At 40.7% G+C, this 19732-nt stretch overlaps 1 protein-coding gene across 1 annotated transcript in view; it reads right to left on the reverse strand.

The window, feature by feature from the left end:
* The window catches only part of CCDC162 (uncharacterized), a 150019-nt gene extending 131115 nt beyond the window's left edge, over positions 1-18904 (reverse strand). Inside the window, exons 1-6 of the mRNA XM_020876610.2 lie at positions 18808-18904; positions 9277-9390; positions 7342-7536; positions 6041-6194; positions 4554-4711; positions 1775-1927 (exon numbers count right to left, since the gene is read on the reverse strand). Of these exons, the coding sequence (XP_020732269.2) occupies positions 1775-1927; positions 4554-4711; positions 6041-6194; positions 7342-7536; positions 9277-9390; positions 18808-18879 (846 nt within the window). The 5' untranslated portion in view covers positions 18880-18904. The remainder of the gene's footprint in view (positions 1-1774; positions 1928-4553; positions 4712-6040; positions 6195-7341; positions 7537-9276; positions 9391-18807) is intronic.
* Positions 18905-19732: the final 828 nt, after the last annotated feature.

Genomic DNA, 19732 nt, shown 5'->3' on the forward strand with positions numbered 1-19732 from the left:
AACTTAAATATAACAGAATTGTTCTCAATAAAATTTGCAAATAAAGAGAACCAAGGATTTTCTGAAATGGGATCTGGCCTCAGTGCTAGGTAGTTTTCTAGAGCATGTGAAGTCTTGGCAAGGGTCCATGTGGATTCTCAGATCTGTGGAGGGAGAGAACAACAGCAGTTCCTGCTGGTACCTGGCCTGAGATGCAGTAGCTCCATCTAGAATGACACAGCACCATTTGCTGGCAAAAGGGACCCTAAATCCATCAGTGTTGGGCACTGCACTAACTTTATGGGGCAAGAGAAGTTTGCCCACAAAATCTCCTTGTGGCTCCACATGTAAAACTTCACCTTTCATATTAAGAAGCTGTATTTCAAAAATTAGTTCTATGGCTGTAAATACTTCAATGTACTCGTAACTTTCAAATTTAGAACTAGCTCTAAGCTCCAGCCTGTTATATCCAACTATCTCCTTGATATTTATACGTGAATGGCAAGTATAATAATCTAAAACACAAAGTCCGGCTTTCCCTACACCAACCACCTATTTGCTCAAGCCCCAGATTTAGGAATAATCTGTGATTTCTCTGCTTTCCTTCTATCCATTTTTATCACATAAGATGTTTCCTTCATGACACAGTTGATCCTCATTATTCATGGATTTTGTATTTTGTATTTGCCTACTCACTGAAATTTGTTATCCCCAAATCAATACAGAACTTTCCTGGATATTCATGGACACGCACAGAATGGTGAAAATTCCAAGTCGCCCAATCCCACATTCCCAGCTGAGGACAAACAAGGTGATATTTCACCTATTTACTACTTATTTGAGTGTGTACTACAAACAAATGTTCTTTTTATGGCCTAATTAGTGCCAGGTTTTTATACTTTTTGTGCTTTTCATTAGTAATTTCACTATTTAAAATGGCCTCCAACAGGGGGCTGAAGAGCTGTCTAGTGTTCCTAAGTGTAGGAAGGCTGTGATGTGTCTTACAGAAGGATAAGTGTTCAAAAAGCTTTGTTCAGGTATGAGTTATAGCGCTATTGGCCATGAGTTTGATGTTAATGAATCAACAACATATATTGAATAAAGTCTCTTCAAATAGAAACACATATAAAACTAGTTATGTATTGATCAATTGATGAACCTAACCTTTTATTTCCCCTATGAGCAGTGGCTGAGGATCTGTTAATTCAGCGTTCGTGGCAACTTTACGGAACATAACTACCCCCAAACAATGAGAATCAACTGTATTTACCACAATCTCACATCAGCTCATTTAAGCTACTCACTTTTGAATAACTGTGAATTGTGTATCTCTAGCACGAAGGGCCATGTATGACACGCAGAATGCAGTCAGTAAACAGTTTTTGACTAAAAAACTGGATTTACACAACTCAGTCATAATTTTGAATGTTCTTTATTCTTGCCAAGTAGCCCAGGTCACTAACAACAAGAAAGGAGTCCTGACTCAATAGAGAGGGGCAAAGGAATATTCGAGAACTTCCAGAAAAGGTAGATCAGCCTGGCTAACTTCAACCGACTCAAGGCAGGAAGGAGCTGGGGGATGGTGGTACACAAGCCAGGTTTTCTAAGCCGCCTCTCCTAAGTCAGGCAGGCACCTACCCTTGCTCCTAGGGCACAGTTTGCTGAGGGCATTGAGGAGAGGGGATAACAGGCATCTGACAGACCTGATGCTGCCAGGTTGTCTGGCCTCCTTGGAAGACACTTTGTGACATGGCTGACATCATTCACAAGTGTCCATCACCACAGGGCTCCTTACCTTTATAAAGGAAGTCCAGTTGGCTCTCTTTTTCAAGGCCCTACCAGGTCCTGTCAAATCCAAATTTTCCACTTTAGCTATCCCAGCATTATAGTCTGGAAACGTTTGCATTCTCTGTTGCTCCATGAAGATGCTTTGAAATTTTTGGGAAACCTAAACAGGATTGAGAAAAGAGAAGCCCAGGGGAAAAAAAAAAACAGATTCAGACTGGGGGCAATTTCAAGAATAGGTAGACTGCCTCTGAAAGGGTCTTTGAGTCAAACTATTTTATAAAACATGATTCTGTGACAGTAATAGGACTTAAATGTAAATACCTGAGGGGCACATGCATTCAGTCAGCCTATTACTATAATCATGTGTGTGTTACTTGTTCTGAATATCTGCTCCAAAGATTGGAAATAATGTAATATATTTATTTATATATATTTTTAAATGGACCCTCAACAGGCAGTAGACTATCTTTCGGAATACATTCCCTTTTCCTGACCACCTGGTAAATGAGAAAATTTAAGGGTTAGATAAATCCTGCTCCCAGAAGCCTGACCGGGATATTGCTAGAGAGACGAGTCCAGATGCTGGGACCTATTAAAGCTCCTTACAGTACATCAGTCACACCCCTCACATCTCAGTTCCAGACTGAGGCTGCCAGTGCTTTCTATGATATACCTGCCTACTGCTAAGATGCAGACACTGCGTCCTCCCTTCTCGGGCAGACCCAGGCCTCCCGAGCCTGTGCAAGTGCCTTCATCAGTGCACTGGCCACCTGTGTCATGACTTTCTCAGTGCAAGGAGAGTTTGTGGAGGGAATCTCAAGAATCTATCCCATGGGGATGGTTGCAAAACAGTGTGAATGCTCTTACCACCACTTAGCTGTACACTCAGAAAAGGTTAAAATGGTAAATCTTATGTATATTTAATTATATATAGAGAGAGAACCTGACACAGTGTTGGCACACACTAGGGCCTGAAAAAAAGTTTCTGGAATGAATAAGTTCAGTGAGTCACAGAGCTAAAGATTCTTCCAGTTAATGCTGGTACTTTCCAGGCTGTGCTATCCAATACTATTGTTCCTGGCCATATGTGGCTATTTAACATTTAAATGCAAATTTATAAAAAATTAGATAAAAGTTAGTTCCTTGTTTACACTACCCAATGTTTCACAGTCACCTGTGACTAGTGGTTACCACATCAGACAGACACAGATCATACCCATCCGTGCACAAAGTTCAGTGAGATGGTGCCAGTCTAAGCTAGAGTGGCAAACTTTTTCTTAAAGGGCCAGATGGTAAATATTTTAGACTTTGCAAACCACATGGTCTCTGTTACAGCTACTCAGTGCTGCAGTTGCAGTGTGAAAGCAGCCATAGACAGTACACAAATGAAACGGCATGGCTGTATGCCAATAACACTTTAACAAACACTAGGAGGTGGGCTGCAGGCTGTAGTTTGCTGACCCTGCTCTGGGGTTTTGGAAAACCAAAATAAACACTCTTCCTGTTTATAGAAATTCATCCTACACAAAAAAACTTGTTGTAATGTGATTATCTTGGGAGCACAATTAGCACGGCACATAATACTGTTACAAGAAAATCAAAAGTAGAAACTCTATGTGAAGAAGACAAGCTGTTCTTTGGGGAGGAGGCTGCTCTGTGGGAGAGTTCTGCAGCCTCAAGTTCTTTTGTTATCACTGTGCCATAACCTACCTATATTTATTTGGACTCTTTTTAACACCCTCTTGTTCTGATTCTGGTTTGGGTCTATCATAATACTTGCTGATAATGAGGGTGAGGATACTCCCATAGAAGCACTCTCTGCTGAAGAAAGTGCTGCTGCTGATATGAAAAGAAAGACAAAAGCTAAACATAACCGCCTTCAAAGAAACCGGAGGACATGTGATACCACTGGTTCCAGTGAGCTTGAAGAGTCCATGTTACATAATAATAGAAATAATCCAATTAAAATAATGCTGAAACAAATACACATGTATGTGAAACTTCCAGGTCAAAGTAAATGGTGATAGAGTAAGTAAGTAAGTAAGCAAGTCGTTCCTTCTTACACAAAGGGTGTTCAAAAACATACAGGTTTGATCTTTGCCTTTTTGGATTAATCAACTTATTATTTTTACCTAGCAAATACATACATTTACAAATATTATACACCCAGATCTAGAAAAATGTCTTTGCTGAAACTCTGGCTAAAAAGTTTATTATTGTAAATTTGAGGTTCTCTATGTATAATCCTATTTTTCCCCCTTTGAAACAAGTTCTAATATGGCTTTTGATAATATGATTTTTTTATTCAAGGAGGTGCAACACCATGAGATAGCAGACTATGACTGCTTGACTTTAAAAATCACTACACAATATACACTGTACTGAATATAAAGCATTTTGCTAACTGAAGAGCTATTGGTAGACTTTCTGAGAATCAAAGGGCTTTAGACAATAGACAACTCTATACTTGAAAAATGCCAAATCTTGGCTATATTTACATCATCTATTATGGACTACAACCTACCATTTTCTTTTCTTTTTTTTTTTTTTTTTCATTTTCTTTCTGTAGAAAAATAATCCTACAATCACTTTGGGTTGGATATTCAAGGGTTTCGAAATTCTAACAGAGAGAAAGTTAAACTGCTAGTCTAAATCTCACCTATTACTATTATATTTTATCACTGTAGAAACAATCGTGGCAGTGTGAATATCAAACTTCGTGGCAGATACTAGTATTTTCTTTCATGAACACCTATATTTGCATTAAGAAAGAATCCATGAAGTACCAAGGCAAAAAGTTCTGTCTCCTTAGAAGCATCCCTCAGCTCTTCCACGTCATATGAGATATTGAAATGGGAGAGCAGCAGCCTCAGCTGAGGTTTCAGTTCTTCTGTTTCTGTTGTGTGTTGGGGCAGAACGAAAGCAGTTTCTGTTCTCATTGGCCCTGAAAATATCCAAAATGAAGAGCATTAACACCAATGAATACTAGTCTCAGAGGGAAAAAGGAGAGTCCTTTGAGAAAACTGAAGCCAGGGCCTCTTCCGCGGATGGTGAGGGCCACTCTGCTGCATGCCCAGCCCTCTCTGCCACAGTTTGCAGACTGCACACACTCAGCGAGGCCTATGGGACAGACTCATGGTGCTGGTTTTCTGGGGAGGTAGCCAGGACTCCCCCTTCTTGTAGCCTGCGGAGAAATCCAACAGACCCTCTGGGGAATGACTTAGTGAGAACAGAACTATCTGTAGTCCTTTGGGGTAGACAAAGAATATGACTTAACAAGTTAACAAACAAATCAGGAGAAGCTGAGAACCTTCACCTCCTTTCGCCTGGCTCACTCTTACTCATCTCTAAGCACCCAGATTGGACTTCCCATTTGATATACCTTCTCTGATTCCCCACAACTGGGTTGGCTGTCTCTCCAGGTGCAACTGGTAAATTCATCACTCAGAGTAAAAACCTGATTAGATTTCTAAGTCATCTGTAACATAAGGTAAGGGTAAGAAGACTATTAAATTGATTCAGATAAGGGAAGTCTTTAAAGATCATGTAAAATCAAAAATGAAGGGACTCTGCTCGATGTTATGTGACAGCCTGGATGGCAGGGGGATTGACGGGAGAATGGATACATGTATATGTATGGCCAAGTCTCTTCACTGTTCACCTGAAAATATCACAACATTGTTAATTGGCTATACCCCAATACAAAATGTTTTTGGTGTTAAAAAAAAAAAGAAATGAAATGTTTTCAACCCTGGGGAAAAAAATGAAGGTGACCTTAGCGATCACTTAATCTAAAAGTTTTATTTTGGAGATGAGTAAATTGAGGCCCATGGAGATGAAATGACTTAAACATAGACTCACAGTGTAGGCCACACAGAATAGGCCTAGAGTCCAGTACTCCCAACTTCAAGTTTATTGCTTTTTTCCCCCCTCTCTTAATTGTCTAGCTATAAAGATGGAGATGATAATTTCTAAGAGAAGTGTTTTTTTTTTCCACCAGAAAATATTAGATTAACACTTGTTAATTAAGAAGATAAAACTTTTGAGAATTTCCTGGCAGTCCAGTGGTTAGGATCTGGTGCTTTCACCACTGGGGCCCAGGTTTGATTCCTGGTCATGGAACTAAGATCCTGTAGACTGCATGGCATGGCCAATTTTTTTTAAAAAGATATAATTTTTTGATACATAGAAAAATTTCAAGCAAGATCAGGTGCACACGTGCAAAATCACAATCTTTTCTCCACATTTCCCAAGGGGAAAGAAGACTTCTTACCTGAAACACTGGTATTCATAGAGTCTGGAGATGCATAACCCTGGATGTCAGGGTCAGTGTCATCAACAGGAACCTTTTCATTTTCCTGACCAACCTCAGGGACTTCATCAACAGCTACACTCAGAGCTTTGGAGATGGGTAAATATTGGAGGGCCTACAGAAGGGGACAACCAAGGGGTCATGTGTCAATTCAGTTCTCAAAGAAGTTTCCAGACTTTGTTTCAGGAGCAGCCCTTTGGTTTGATAGGGGAGGAAGGAGGTGGAGGTGGGCCTCAGTAATCTGCTCAATCATGAGGGGCTAAATCTGGAGTTAGGGACACTGTGTTGTTACCAATTCTAAGTGACCTTAACATCCAGGCAGGCCTACCTTGATCAATGACCCATAATGAGCAAGGCATCATGTGAGGTGCTAGAGACACAAAAATAAGCAAGACATGGACCAAATTCAAAGAGTTCAGAGTTTAGTGGGGGACCAGGACTTAGGAGCAGATCATTACTATGCCATGTAACAGGGGAGAGATGATTCAGAGGTAGACCTCACAGTGACTGATTGGGGAAGGAATGATGTCAGGATGATGGCCAGGAGTCATGGTTGGTGGTATCACTAAGATGAGGTGTAGCAGAGTAAGAAAAAATTAGGTGGCAAAACAGCAATCTTTCTAAAACAGAATGTGGTCACATCACTCCTTTCTGATGCCTGTATCTTGCAGTAGGGCCTCTCCTCTGTGACTCTCTTTACTGTGATTATACTCATCACATTGTATTTAAGTTAACTACTTGCTTGCCCTTTTTCCTATCATCCTGTGACTCACATTTTCCTGCTGCTGTTCAGTCACCAAGTCGCATCCCACTCTTTGCGAACCCATGGGTTACAGCATGCCAGGCCTCCCTGTCCCTCACCATCAGCAAAGATTACATACTCCCACATGGCTCAGGATATGTCCCTGGCATAAGTTAGACCCTCACTAGGGATTGCTGAATTTAAAAAGTGGATCTACATTGGAGAGCATAAATCCAGAACAAGAAGGTGAAAACAAGAAATCATAGAGTGGATACAAAGTAGTGTAACAGAGACATCTTTGGGAAAGCTAAATGGAGTGATTTCATTAGAGCAAGATTCTAAAGAAAAATAGTTTCAAAGGTCTCAAAGAAAAAAGCTAGTGACCCATTATTTTCCTGTCATTTGTAAGGCAGATGGAATACAGAAACTGACAACCCCAAATTAGGTGACAGGTGTGAAGAAAGCAATGTCCTGACCGTCCTGGGAAGGCAATGCATCACCATATAACTGTTTCACGTACCTGCACATAGTGGTGAATAATCTTGAGCGAGTGTAGGTGACACACTAACCAATTTGTGTAAATAGTCAGGTCTTCCTGTGTCACTAAGTTAGGAGGATTCTTTTTTCCCATAAGGAAGTTTTCTCGGGCAACAGACAATCGATCAGCTCTCTGAAGAGCATCATTGTATTCCTGCATAATGTAGACAACTTGTTTCTGTTTAAGAGAGATACAAAGACAGAAGTTGATGATTTGCAAGCCTTATTCTTTCTGTCATTTGCTTCCAAGTATAGTGTATTACTGTTTGGGAGCCAAATAAGAAGCTCTTGTAATATTAAAACTCTTCCATATTTTGAATTTGACTGATAAGGACAGCAATCAGTCATATTCTCACAACTTTGAAGGAAACTGACCCTAGCAAAGAGTCAGTGCATAAGGAAATTTAGTAACTGGAGTTGGCTTCTTAGATTTTTTAGCTATAGCCTATGAAGAAAAATAAATTTTCTATAATATAAAGCCACCCTCAAATCTCATTCTTAAAAACAGTACTGTTATCTTCTGCCACAGGGAGAAATGGCAAGTAAGGGCATCCATTAGTTCCTTTCCCATCTTTAACCAGCACTTAAAACAGTGACAAGATATATTTTTTGTGGAGATGTAAACTGGTGCATATAATGATAATATGAAAACAGTATAGAAATTTCTCAAAAAATTAAAAATAGAACTACCATACTGATAACAGCCACTATGGAGAAAAATACAGAGATTCCTTTAAAATTAGGAATAAAACTACCATATGACCCAGCAATCCCACTACTAGGCATATATCCTGAGAAAACCATAATTGAAAGAGACACATATACCCCCAATGTTCACTGCAGCACTATTTACAACAGCCAGGACACGGAAGCAACCTAGATGTGCATCAACAGATGAATGGATAAAGAAGTTGTGGGTACATATATACAATGGAATATTACTCAGCCAATTAAAAAAGGAACAAATTTGAGTCAGTTTAACTGAGGAGGACAAACTTAAAATCTGTTATACGGTGTGAACTAAATCTGAAAGAGAAAAACAAATATCACATATTAATGCATATATTTATATACGGAATCTAGAAAAATGGTACTGATGAAACTATTTGCAGGGCAGGAATAAAGACAAAAATGTAGAGAATGGATTTGTTTATAACACAGGGAACTCAGTCTGGTGCTCTGGGATGACCTCGAGGAGTGAGATGAGGTCCTGGGAGGGAGGCTCCAGAGGGAGGGGAGTATGTATACTTATATCTGATTATTGTTGTATGGCAGAAACCAACACAATATTGTAAAGCAATTATCCTCCAATTAAAAATAAAAATTAAAAAAAAATAGAAATACCATATGATCCAGCAATCCCATTTTTGGGTATATATTCAAAGAAAACAAAATCAGTATTTTAAAGCAATATCTATATTTCAACATTCCATTGCAGCATTATTCATAATAGTCAAGATATGAAAGCCTAAGGGTCTGTTGATGGATGAATGGATAAAGAAAAGGTGGTAAAAATACATATAATGGAATATTATTCAGCTATGAAGAGGAGGGGAATCCTAGTATTTGTAAAAACATGAATAAATCTAGAGGACATTATGCTATATGGAATAAGCTAGACAGAGAAAAGGACAATACTGTGTGGTATCCCTTTTATGTGGAATCTAAAAAAAAAAAAAAAAAAAAAAAGGTCGAACTCAGAGAAGCAGAGAATAGAACAGTGGTAACCAGGGGCTGGGGCTTAGGGGAAAAGGGGAGATGTTGGCCAAAGGGTAAACAGTTTTATGGAGCATGAATAAGTCTAGAGATATAATGAACAGGCATGATGACTATACTAAATAATAGCATTGACAAGCTTAATGGCCATTTTGTTTCATTATAGAAAATAGCCCATAGATTCTGTTCATGGGCTTCCTACCTTGTAAAAAGGATAAAGTTGCTCCATGATCTTACTGTGATGGCAAAATCTCTTCCATCTAAGCATATGTAAATATTTACTCTGGGCCAGCTGGGTAATTCTCTCTGTATAATGCTTTAACAACAAGAACAACAAAAATTAACTAGAATACAATTATAATAGGAAAGAAGGAAGGGTGTTCTCAGCCGTGACTGACTCTTTGTGAACCAATGGACTGTAGTCCGCCAGGCTCCTCTGCCCATGGGATTCTCCAGGCAAGAATACTGGAATGGGTTGCCCTTTCCTCCTCCAGGGGATCTTCCCACCCCAGGGACTGAACCCACGTATCCTGCATTGGCAGGCGGGTTCTTTACCAACTACACCACAGGAAGACTGGATTAAACCTTAAGAACAAAAATAATAGCAAAATAAGTTTGGCTGTTTTGGAAGGATCTATCAATATTTTCTACATGAAGGTCATAAAATTAAGAAACCTGGCTCAATATACCATTCAAATTTAAATAGGTACTTTGTCAGTCCAACAGATTATAATTTCATCTAACAGTTGTTGAAGTTTTAACAGTGACATAAAAACCTATAAAATTATCTAAAGCTAAGCTTAAAATTTTTTAAAAACTGAAGTTTATGAATCTAAAGTACAAAAAACATTATAAATGAGATTATAGCTTTTAACCTTAGATCTAGAATTTTACTTATATGTAAGTATAGTCAAAAAAGCCAATTCTTAAAAAATTTTATTTCTGATAAAAATGATACTGCTATGATGGAATAAGTAGGATCAGATGCACCCTTCCATCATAAACAATTAGAAAATAGGGCAGATTACACAAGGCAACTGTTTTCTGACATGCAACAACAGGCAATGCAGGACTCTTGTCCTTCAGAGAAAGGAAACAAATGAAATGAGCTCCGGTTTTCTGTCTGAAGAAGGCAGTTTTTGAACCAGAAGAGGAAATCAGAGCATGATGGTCTCTCTGAGTTAAGGATAGAGAAATCAAGTTTGGGAAGTTGAGTCAGCTGGAGTTCACAGGGCAGAGTAATGGAGAGGAGAAATTTATGCAGAAAAAGGGCTCCAGAAACCTACACAGAGATTTCTGAGTTCTTTGCTGACTATTAAGCACTGCATGCAGAGGGTAGAACTCCCTGAGGGTGTGCAAAGAATAGCAAACTAGGGAATTGTAAACTGGACATTTCTCAGAGTTCAAACAGAACTAGGACATGTTCAAGCTTCAATCTGACAGAGCGAAGAGTCCTCACTAAATACCTGGGGCATTTAGCAGAGACACAAAAGGGGTGACAATTTAGTAAGAAGAATAAACTACGTCTGGAGTAAAAGTTACTCTAAACCTGCTATAGCAAAGCTTCAAGACCAAGCTTTGTAAGTGTGAAACTGATCTATAACTTAATTGCCTGCTAGAATGAAGTATAACATCTTTAAAGGAATATAAAAAAAAAAAATCAGCATTCAGCAATGTGAAACTGCAATGCCCAGTGTTCAGAAAAATTACAAGACATGCAAATAAGCAGAAAAATATGACCCATAAGAAGGAGAAAAATTAATGAAGAGAAACAGGCCCAGAAATGGCATCGGTGATGAAATTAGCCAACAAAGACATTAAAAGAGTTTTTATTACTATGCTCAGTATGTTCAAGAATTGAAAGGATTGAAATGAATCAGCCATGAAAATGTGAACATAATAGAGAAAAGAAAAATACTTTAAAAAATTAAATAGAACTTCTAGAAATGAAGACTACAATATATGAAATAAAAAAATTCATTGGATAGGATTAACAGCAGATTAGAACTAGACATGGAAAAATGGACTGATTCAAAATTGGGAAAGAAGTATATCAAGGCTGTATATTATCACCCTGCTTACTTAACTTATATGCAGGGTACATCATGCTAAATGCCAGGTGGGATGAATCACAAGCTGGGATCAAGACTGCCAGGAGAAATATCAACAACCTCAGATATGCAGATGATCTTCTGCTTCAGTTAGGTCCCCACCATTTCTGTCCTTTATTGAGCCCATCTTTGCATGAAATGTTCCCTTGGTATCTCTAATTTTCTTGAAGAGATCTCTAGTCTTTCCCGTTCTATTGTTTTCCTCTATTTCTTTGCATTGATCACTGAAGAAGGCTTTCTTATCTCTCCTTGCTATTCTTTGGAACTCCGCATTCAAATAGGTATATCTTTTCTTTTCATCTTTGCTTTTTGCTTCCCTTCTTTTCACAGATGTTTGTAAGACCTCCTCAGACAGCCATTTTTCTTTTTTACATTTCTTTTTTTGGGGGATGGTCTTGATTCCTGTCTCCTGTACAATGTCATGAACCTCCATGCACAGTTCCTCAGGCACTCTGTCTATCAGATATAATCCCTTAAATCTATTTCTCACTTCCACTGTATAGTCATAAGGGATTTGATTTAGGTCATACCTGAATGGTGTAGTGGTTTTCTCCACTTTCTTCAATTTCAGTCTGAATTTGGCAATAAGGAGTTCATGATCTGAGCCAGAGTCAGCTCCTGGTCTTGTTTGTGCTGACTGTATAGAGCTTCTCCATCTTTGGCTGCAAAGAATATAATCAATCTGATTTCGGTGTTGACCATCTGGTGATGTCCATGTACAGTCTTGTGTTGTTGGAAGAGGGTGTTTGCTATGACCAGTGCATTCTCTTGGCAGAACTCTACTAGCCTTTGCCCTGCTTCATTCTGTACTGCCAGGCCAAATTTGCCTGTTACTCCAGGTGTTTCTTGACTTCCTACTTCTGCATTCCAGTCCCCTGTAATGAAAAGGACATCTTTTTTGGGTGTTAGTTCTAGAAGGTCTTGTAGATCTTCATAGAACTGTTCAACTTCAGCTTCTTCAGCATTACTGGTCAGGGCATAGACTTGGATTACTGTGATATTGAATGGTTTGCCTTGGAAACAACCAGAGATGATTCTGTCATTTTTGAGATTGCATCCAAGTACTGCATTTCAGACTCTTTTGTTGACCATGATGGCTACACCATTTCTTCTAAGGGATTCCTGCCCACATTAGTAGATATAATGGTCATCTGAGTTAAATTCACCCATTTCAGTCCAACTTAGTTAGCTGATTCCTAGAATATTGATGTTTACTCTTTCCATCTCCTATTTGACCACTTCCAATTTGCCTTGATTCATGGATGTAACATTCCAGGATCCTATGCCATATTGCTCTTTACAGCATCGAACCTTACTTCTATCACCAGTCCCATCCACAACTGGCTGCTGTTTTTGCCTTGGCTGTATCCCTTCATTCTTTCTGGAGTTATTTCTCCACTGATCACCAGTAGCATATTTGGCACCTATTGACCTGGGGAGTTCATCTTTCAGTGTCCTCTCTTTTTGCCTTTTCATGCTGTTCATGGGGTTCTCAAGGCAAGAATACTTAAGTGGTTTCCCATCACCTTCTTCAGAGGGAATAAAAAATTTAAAAAAATAAATAATAAAAATAGAGGAGGAGCCAAGATGGCAGAGGATTAGGACGGGAAGACCACTTTCTCCCCTACAAATTCATCGAAAGAACAATTGAACGCTGAGCAAACTTCACAAAACAACCTCTGATCGCTAGCAGAAGAGATCAGGCGCCCAGAAAAGCAGACCATCGTCTTCGAAAGGAGGTAAGACAAAATATAAAAGATAAAAAGAGAGACAAAAGAGCTAGGGATGGAGATCTGTTTTGGGAAGGGAGTCTTAACAGAGGAAGTTTCCAAATACCAGGAAACCCTCTCACAGGCGGGTCTGGGGGAAGTTTTCTAATCTCAGAGGGCAACCTAACTGGGAGGAAAAATAAATAAAACTCACAGATTACATGCCTAAAAGCAACTCCGAGCAAAAAAGTACCCCAGACGCCCACATTCGCCACCAGCAAGTGAGGGCAGAACGGAGAGGAGAGGCGGCATTGCTTAGGGTAAGGACAGGGCCCAAATGCTCTGAGGACAATCAGAGGGCACTAACTTGAGATAGCAACTTAAACTGTGGGATAGCAAGAGAGAGAGAGAAAATTAACCTGCTGGCCATTTGCAGAACAAAGGGACTGAGCAACTCCAGAGAAGAGCTAGCCGGGGGCAGACTGGCCCATCCCCGCCGGAGGCAGGAGGGAGGGGGGAGGGGAAACGGGCAAACTCGGCCCCAGAGACTGCACCCCCTACCACACTGCAAAAGGCCTCCAGTTTCTAACCAAAGACTTCCTGAGATTCTGGATGGTTGACATCCGCCAGGAGGGTCGCGGCTAGAGGCCAGCTCCCGAGAATAGACACAAGCCGCAGGCACCCGACTGGTGTGCTGAAACTGAGGCTGGGACTGCAGAGAGGAGAAGGCACACCGCACCTGGGGAGAGTGCGCCCGTCAAGCTCCTGGCAGCCTGAGCTGATCCTGCCAGGGAAGGCACAAAACGCAGGCCCAACCGAATCTGCGCTTTTGTGTAGTACCCGAAAACTGGAACTGCATGCAACGCAGGGCCCACTCCATATAGAGCAGCCAGGAGCCTGAGCAGTATAGACGCGGAGAGCACACACCCATGAGCAGCGGCAAACCCAGTGTGGCCGGAACACTGTGAGCGCTCCCTACACAGGCCAGCGATATCTGTCTGCAGCGCCCCTCCCTCCCCGCAGCAGGACTGAACTAGCGAACCTGAACAAGAGACCGCCTCCGCCCGCCTGTGTCAGGGTGGAAATTAGACACTGAAGAGATCTGAAGCCAAATAAACAAAGGGAACAGCTTCAGAACAGATTAAAATCCCTGTAGATAACACCGACTACACCAGAAGGGGCCTATAGATATCGAGAAGTATAAGCTGGAACGAGGAGCTATCTGAAACTGAACCAAACCCACACTGACCGCAACAGCTCCAGAGAAATTCCTAGATATAGTTTTACACTTTTTTTTTATTAATTAAATTTTTTCTTTTCTTTTCTTTTTTCTCTTTTCTTTTAAAATTCCCATGTTGGGTGCATATATATTTATAATTGTTATATCTTCTTCTTGGATTGATCCTTTGATCATTATGTAGTGTCCATCTTTGTCTCTTTTCACAGACTTAATTTGAAAGTCTATTTTATTTGATATGAGTATTGCGACTCCTGCTTTCTTTTGGTCTCCGTTTGCGTGGAATATTTTTTTCCAGCCCTTCACTTTTAGTCTGTATGTGTCCCTTGCTTTGAGGTGGGTCTCTTGTAGACAGCATATATAGGGGTCTTGCTTTTGTATCCATTCAGCCAGCCTTTGTCTTTTGGTTGGGGCATTCAACCCATTTACATTTAAGGTAATTATTGATAGGTATGGTCCCATTGCCATTTATTTTGTTGTTTGGGGTTCACGTTTATACCACCTTTCTGTGTTTCCTGTCTAGAGAAGATCCTTTAGTATTTGTTGAAGAGCTGGTTTGGTGGTGCTGAATTCTCTCAGCTTTTGCTTGTCTGTAAAGCTTTTGAGTTCTCCTTCATATCTGATTGAGATCCTTGCTGGGTAGAGTAATCTAGGTTGTAGGTTATTCTCTTTCATTACTTTAAGTATGTCCTGCCATTCCCTTCTGGCCTGAAGGGTTTCTATTGATAGATCAGCTGTTATCCTTATGGGAATCCCTTTGTGTGTTATTTGTTGTTTCTCCCTTGCTGCTTTTAATATTTGTTCTTTGTGTTTGATCTTTGTTAATTTGATTAATATGTGTCTTGGGGTGTTTTGCCTTGGGTTTATCCTGTTTGGGACTCTCTGGGTTTCTTGGACTTGGTTGGCTATTTCCTTCCCCATTTTAGGGAAGTTTTCAGCTATTATCTCCTCAAGTATCTTCTCATGGCCTTTCTTTTTGTCTTCTTCTTCTGGGACTCCTATGATTCGAATGTTGGGGCGTTTCACATTGTCCCAGAGGTCCCTGAGGTTGTCCTCATTTCTTTTGATTCTTTTTTTCTTTTTTCCTCTCTGCTTCATTTATTTCCACCATTTTATCTTCTACCTCACTTATCCTATCTTCTGTCTCCGTTATTCTACTCTTGGTTCCCTCCAGAGTGTTTTTGATCTCATTTATTGCATTATTCATTTTTAAGTGACTCTTTTTTATTTCTTCTAGGTCCTTGTTTAACATTTCTTGCATCTTCTCAATCTTTGCCTCCAGGCTATTTATCTGTAACTCCATTTTGTTTTCAAGATTTTGAATCATTTTTATTATCATTATTCTAAATTCTTTTTCAGGTAGATTCTCTATCTCCTCTTTTGTTTGACTTGGTGGGCATTTTTCATGTTCCTTTACCTGTTGGGTATTTCTCTGCCTTTTCATCTTGTTTAGATTGCTGTGTCTGGAGTGGGCTTTCTGTATTCTTGTGGTCTGAGGTTCCTTTTTATTGTGGAGGTTTCACCCAGTGGGTGGGGTTGGACGATTGGCTTGTCAAGGTTTCCTGGTTAGGTGTTCTGGTGCATGGAACTGGATTTTTTCTCCCTGGAGTGCAATGGAGTGTCCAGTAATGAGTTTTGAGATGGGTCTATGTGTTAGGTGTGACTTTGGGCAGCCTGTATGTTGACGCTCAGGGCTATGTTCCTGCGTTGCTGGGGAATTTGCGTGGTATGTCTTGCTCTGGAACTTATTAGCTCTTGGGTGGTAGTTGGTTTCAGTGTAGGTATGGAGGCTTTTGGAGGGTCTCTTTTTACTTAATGTTCCATGTAGTCAGGAGTTTTCTGGTGTTCTCAGGTTTGGGGCTTAAGTCTCCTGCCTCTGGATTTCAGTTCTATTCTTCCAGTAGTCTCAAGACTTCTCCAGCACTGTTAATAAAACTTCTAGGTTAATGGTGAAAAGATTCTCCACTGTGAGGGACACCCAGAGAGGTTCACAGAGTTACATGAAGAAGAGGAGGGGGAGGAGGGAGATAGAGATGAGCAGGAGGAGAAAAAGGGGGACTCAAGAGGAAAGAGACAGATCTACGCAGTTCTCTGTTCCCAAAGTGTTCTCCATAGCCCAGACACCCACAGAGATTCACAGAATTGGATTGAGAAGAGAAGGGGAAAGGAGGAAATAGAGGTGTTCTGAGGTAGAAAACGGAGAGTCAAAAGTGGGAGAGAGTAATCAACACACTCCTGAGTAAAAATGGGTACTGAATATTGGATTCTTAAATATCCAAAATTGATATCACATACTGAAAAACAAAGATTAAAAATCTAGAGTAGAGGTTAGACTCTTAAAAATACAATAATAAAAACAAAGACAAAAACAAAAAATTTTAGAAATATATATGAAGTTCGGTTTAAAAATAGGGCTTCTTTTTTTTTTTTTTTGCAAGGTTATAGTGAAATGCAAATGAAAAGGAGTAATAGAGGAGTAATAGAGGACTTTCAAAGAAAATAAGAGAAAAAAATATAACAGGAAAAGAATTTTTTTTCCTGATTAAAAAAATAGTAAAAATATATGAAAATGAAAGTTAAGGAGTAATGGGGGAGTACTAGGGAATTTTAAAAGAAAAGAGAAAAAAGAAAAGAAAAGAAAAAATTTAATTAATTAAAAAAAAGTGTAAAACTATATCTAGGAATTTCTCTGGAGCTGTTGCAGTCAGTGTGGGTTTGGTTCAGTTTCAGATAGCTCCTCGTTCCAGCTTATACTTCTCGATATCTATAGGCCCCTTCTGGTGTAGTCGGTGTTATCTACAGGGATTTTAATCTGTTCTGAAGCTGTTCCCTTTGTTTATTTGGCTTCAGGTCTCTTCAGTGTCTAATTTCCGCCCTGACACAGGCGGGCAGAGGCGGTCTCTTGTTCAGGTTCGCTAGTTGAGTCCTGCTGCGGGGAGGGAGGGGCGCTACAGACAGATATCGCTGGCCTGTGTAGGGAGCGCTCACAGTGTTCCGGCCACACTGGGTTTGCCCCTGCTCACGGGTGTGTGCTCGCTCTCCCGTCTATACTGCTCAGGCTCCTGGCTGCTCTATATGGAGCGGGCCCCGCGTTGCGTGCAGTTCCAGTTTTCGGGTATTCCACAAATGCGTGGACTCGGTTGCACCTGCGTTTTGTGCCTTCCCTGGCGGGAGCAGCTCAGGCAGCCAGGAGCTTGATGGGCACACTCTCCCCAGGTGCGGTGCGCCTTCTCCCCTCCGCGGTCTCAGCCTCCGTTTCCGCACCCGCCAGTCCAGTGTGTGCGCCTTGTGTTTAGCCGTGACCCTCCTGGAGGATGTCAATCATCCAGAATCTCAGGAAGTCTTTGGTTAGAAACTGGAGACCTGTTTGTAGTGTGGTAGGGGATGCCATCTCTGGGGCCTAATTTGCCCCTTTCTCCTCCCCCCTCCGTCCTGTCTCCGGGGGGGGGGGGGGGGGGGGGGATGGGCCGGTCTACCTCCGGCTAGCTCTTCTCTGGAGTTGCTCAGTCCCTTTGTTCTGCAAACAGCGGACAGTGTGTTCGGGCCGGTTAATTTTTTCTCTCTCTCTTGTTATCCCACAGTTTAAGTTGCTATCTCACGAAAGCTCCCTCCAATTGCTCTCAGGGCATTCGGCCCGGTCCTTACCCTAAGCAATGCCGCCCGCTCCTCTCCATTCTGCCCCGACTTGCTGGTGGCGGATGCGGGCATCTGAGGTACTTTTCTGCTGGGAGTTGCTTTTAGGCACGTAATCTGTGGGTTTTATTTATTTTTCCTCCCAGTTAGGTTGCCCTCCGAAATTAGAAAACTTTCCCCAGACCCACCCGTGAGAGGGTTTCCTGGTGTTTGGAAACTTCCTCTATTAAGACTCCCTTCCCTGGACGGGTCTCCATCCCTAGCTCTTTTGTCTCTCTTTTTATCTTTTATATTTTGTCCTACCTTCTTTCGAAGACAATGGGCTGCTTTTCTGGGCGCCTGATGTCCTCTGCTAGCTATCAGAAGTTGTTTTGTGAAATTTGCTCAGCGTTCAATTGTTCTTTCGATGAATTTATAGGAGAGAAAGTGGTCTCCCCGTCCTATTCCTCCGTCATCTTGCCTCCCCCCGCCCCATACTGTTTTTCTTAACTCTCCTATTATTAGACATTTAGGCAACTCCAATTTTTTCACTTTTATTATAATGCTGCAATAATGATCTTTACAGAATATCTTCCCCTCACTCCCCATGTTGTGAGTTATTTTCTTAACAGAGATTTCCAGAAATATCTTCCCTAGGTGAGCCAACAGTTTTTGAGGTCTGCAACTATCTTAGTCAATGTTACATTGCTTCATAATATCAGCACAGGGAGTAACTAGTAGAAACTGTGCCAATTGTTTAGTGGCTGTAACTAACTAAGCTGAATTTAAATGGCGTGTTGTAGCTGTTGTTCAGTTGCTAAATCATGTCTGACTCTTTGTGACCCCCATGGACTGCAGCACATCACGCTTCCCTGTCCTTCACTATTTCCAGGAGTTTGGCATGGGTCTCTAGCAAAGAAGAGCATTTATATTAACCAAATTCTTCAAACCATACATATAGAGAAGATTGTACCCTGGCCAGAGGACATACCAGAAAGCCAGTTCTGTGCATACATTTCTACTAAATTTCAAATCTGCTTTTCAAATTGCAAAATGACTCTTACCTGCAACAGAAGCAAAGGTAAATTTTCAGGAGTGTACTCTCTCTTTAGGCAGCTCTCTAGCTCCCTCTGCATGACATCTGGTTGAATAACAAGGGACTTTGACTCGGCCACCTGAACCCCAGAGAACAGAGCAAGCAAAGGGAAAGAAGGAAACAAAACAATCAGTGTCTATGACAGGAAATGACACACAGTTTCTGATAGCTTTCGTATGTTATGCTGTTATACCTAAGATTTCAAATAATTATTTTTAACATCATAAAGCAAGGAACTGTAAAGTTAACACTCCACAAAAATCAGATATCTCCAAAGGATTGGCCTCTTGTCCAGCAGTGAGCTGAAAGTTTTTTCTTTGTAAACACTGTCAATAAGACCAGCAGCTTGTTTACAAAAAGAAGTTCTCCTTGTCAAGTTTCCAACAACTTAGCAAATTCTAATTTACTGTTGTATTGAAATAGCCCATTGTTTTACTCACCTGTAAAGTTTTCTTTAGGGCCAGTTCCCTTTCTCTTCTAAAGTAAGAAATGTCCTTTGGCATTCGAACAGAGCTGCAGAAAATTTTAGAAGTTGTAATTATAGAAGCTATTATAAATCAGATTAAAAACTGTTGCTATTGTTTAGTCACTAAGTCAGGTCTTACTCTTTGCAACTGCAGGGCGCCATGCTTCCCTGTCCTTCACTATCTCCTGGAGTTTGCTCAAACTCATGCTCATTGTGTCAGTGATGCTATCTCATCCTCCGTCACCCACTTTTCCACCTGCCCTGATTAATCTGCAACTCCACAACTGCTCATTTCTAAATAAATATATTATACTGGATTATTGGTGGCATGTAAAGGCCACAGGCTTCTGTCTTAGTCAGAACCTCTCTTGTGTATACTTCACTCTTGTTAAACCTTAACCTGGGCCAGTTGTCCTCTCCTTCTGCT

Source organism: Odocoileus virginianus, chromosome 19, assembly GCF_023699985.2.
Source record: "Odocoileus virginianus isolate 20LAN1187 ecotype Illinois chromosome 19, Ovbor_1.2, whole genome shotgun sequence".
Taxonomy (NCBI): Eukaryota; Metazoa; Chordata; class Mammalia; order Artiodactyla; family Cervidae; genus Odocoileus; species Odocoileus virginianus.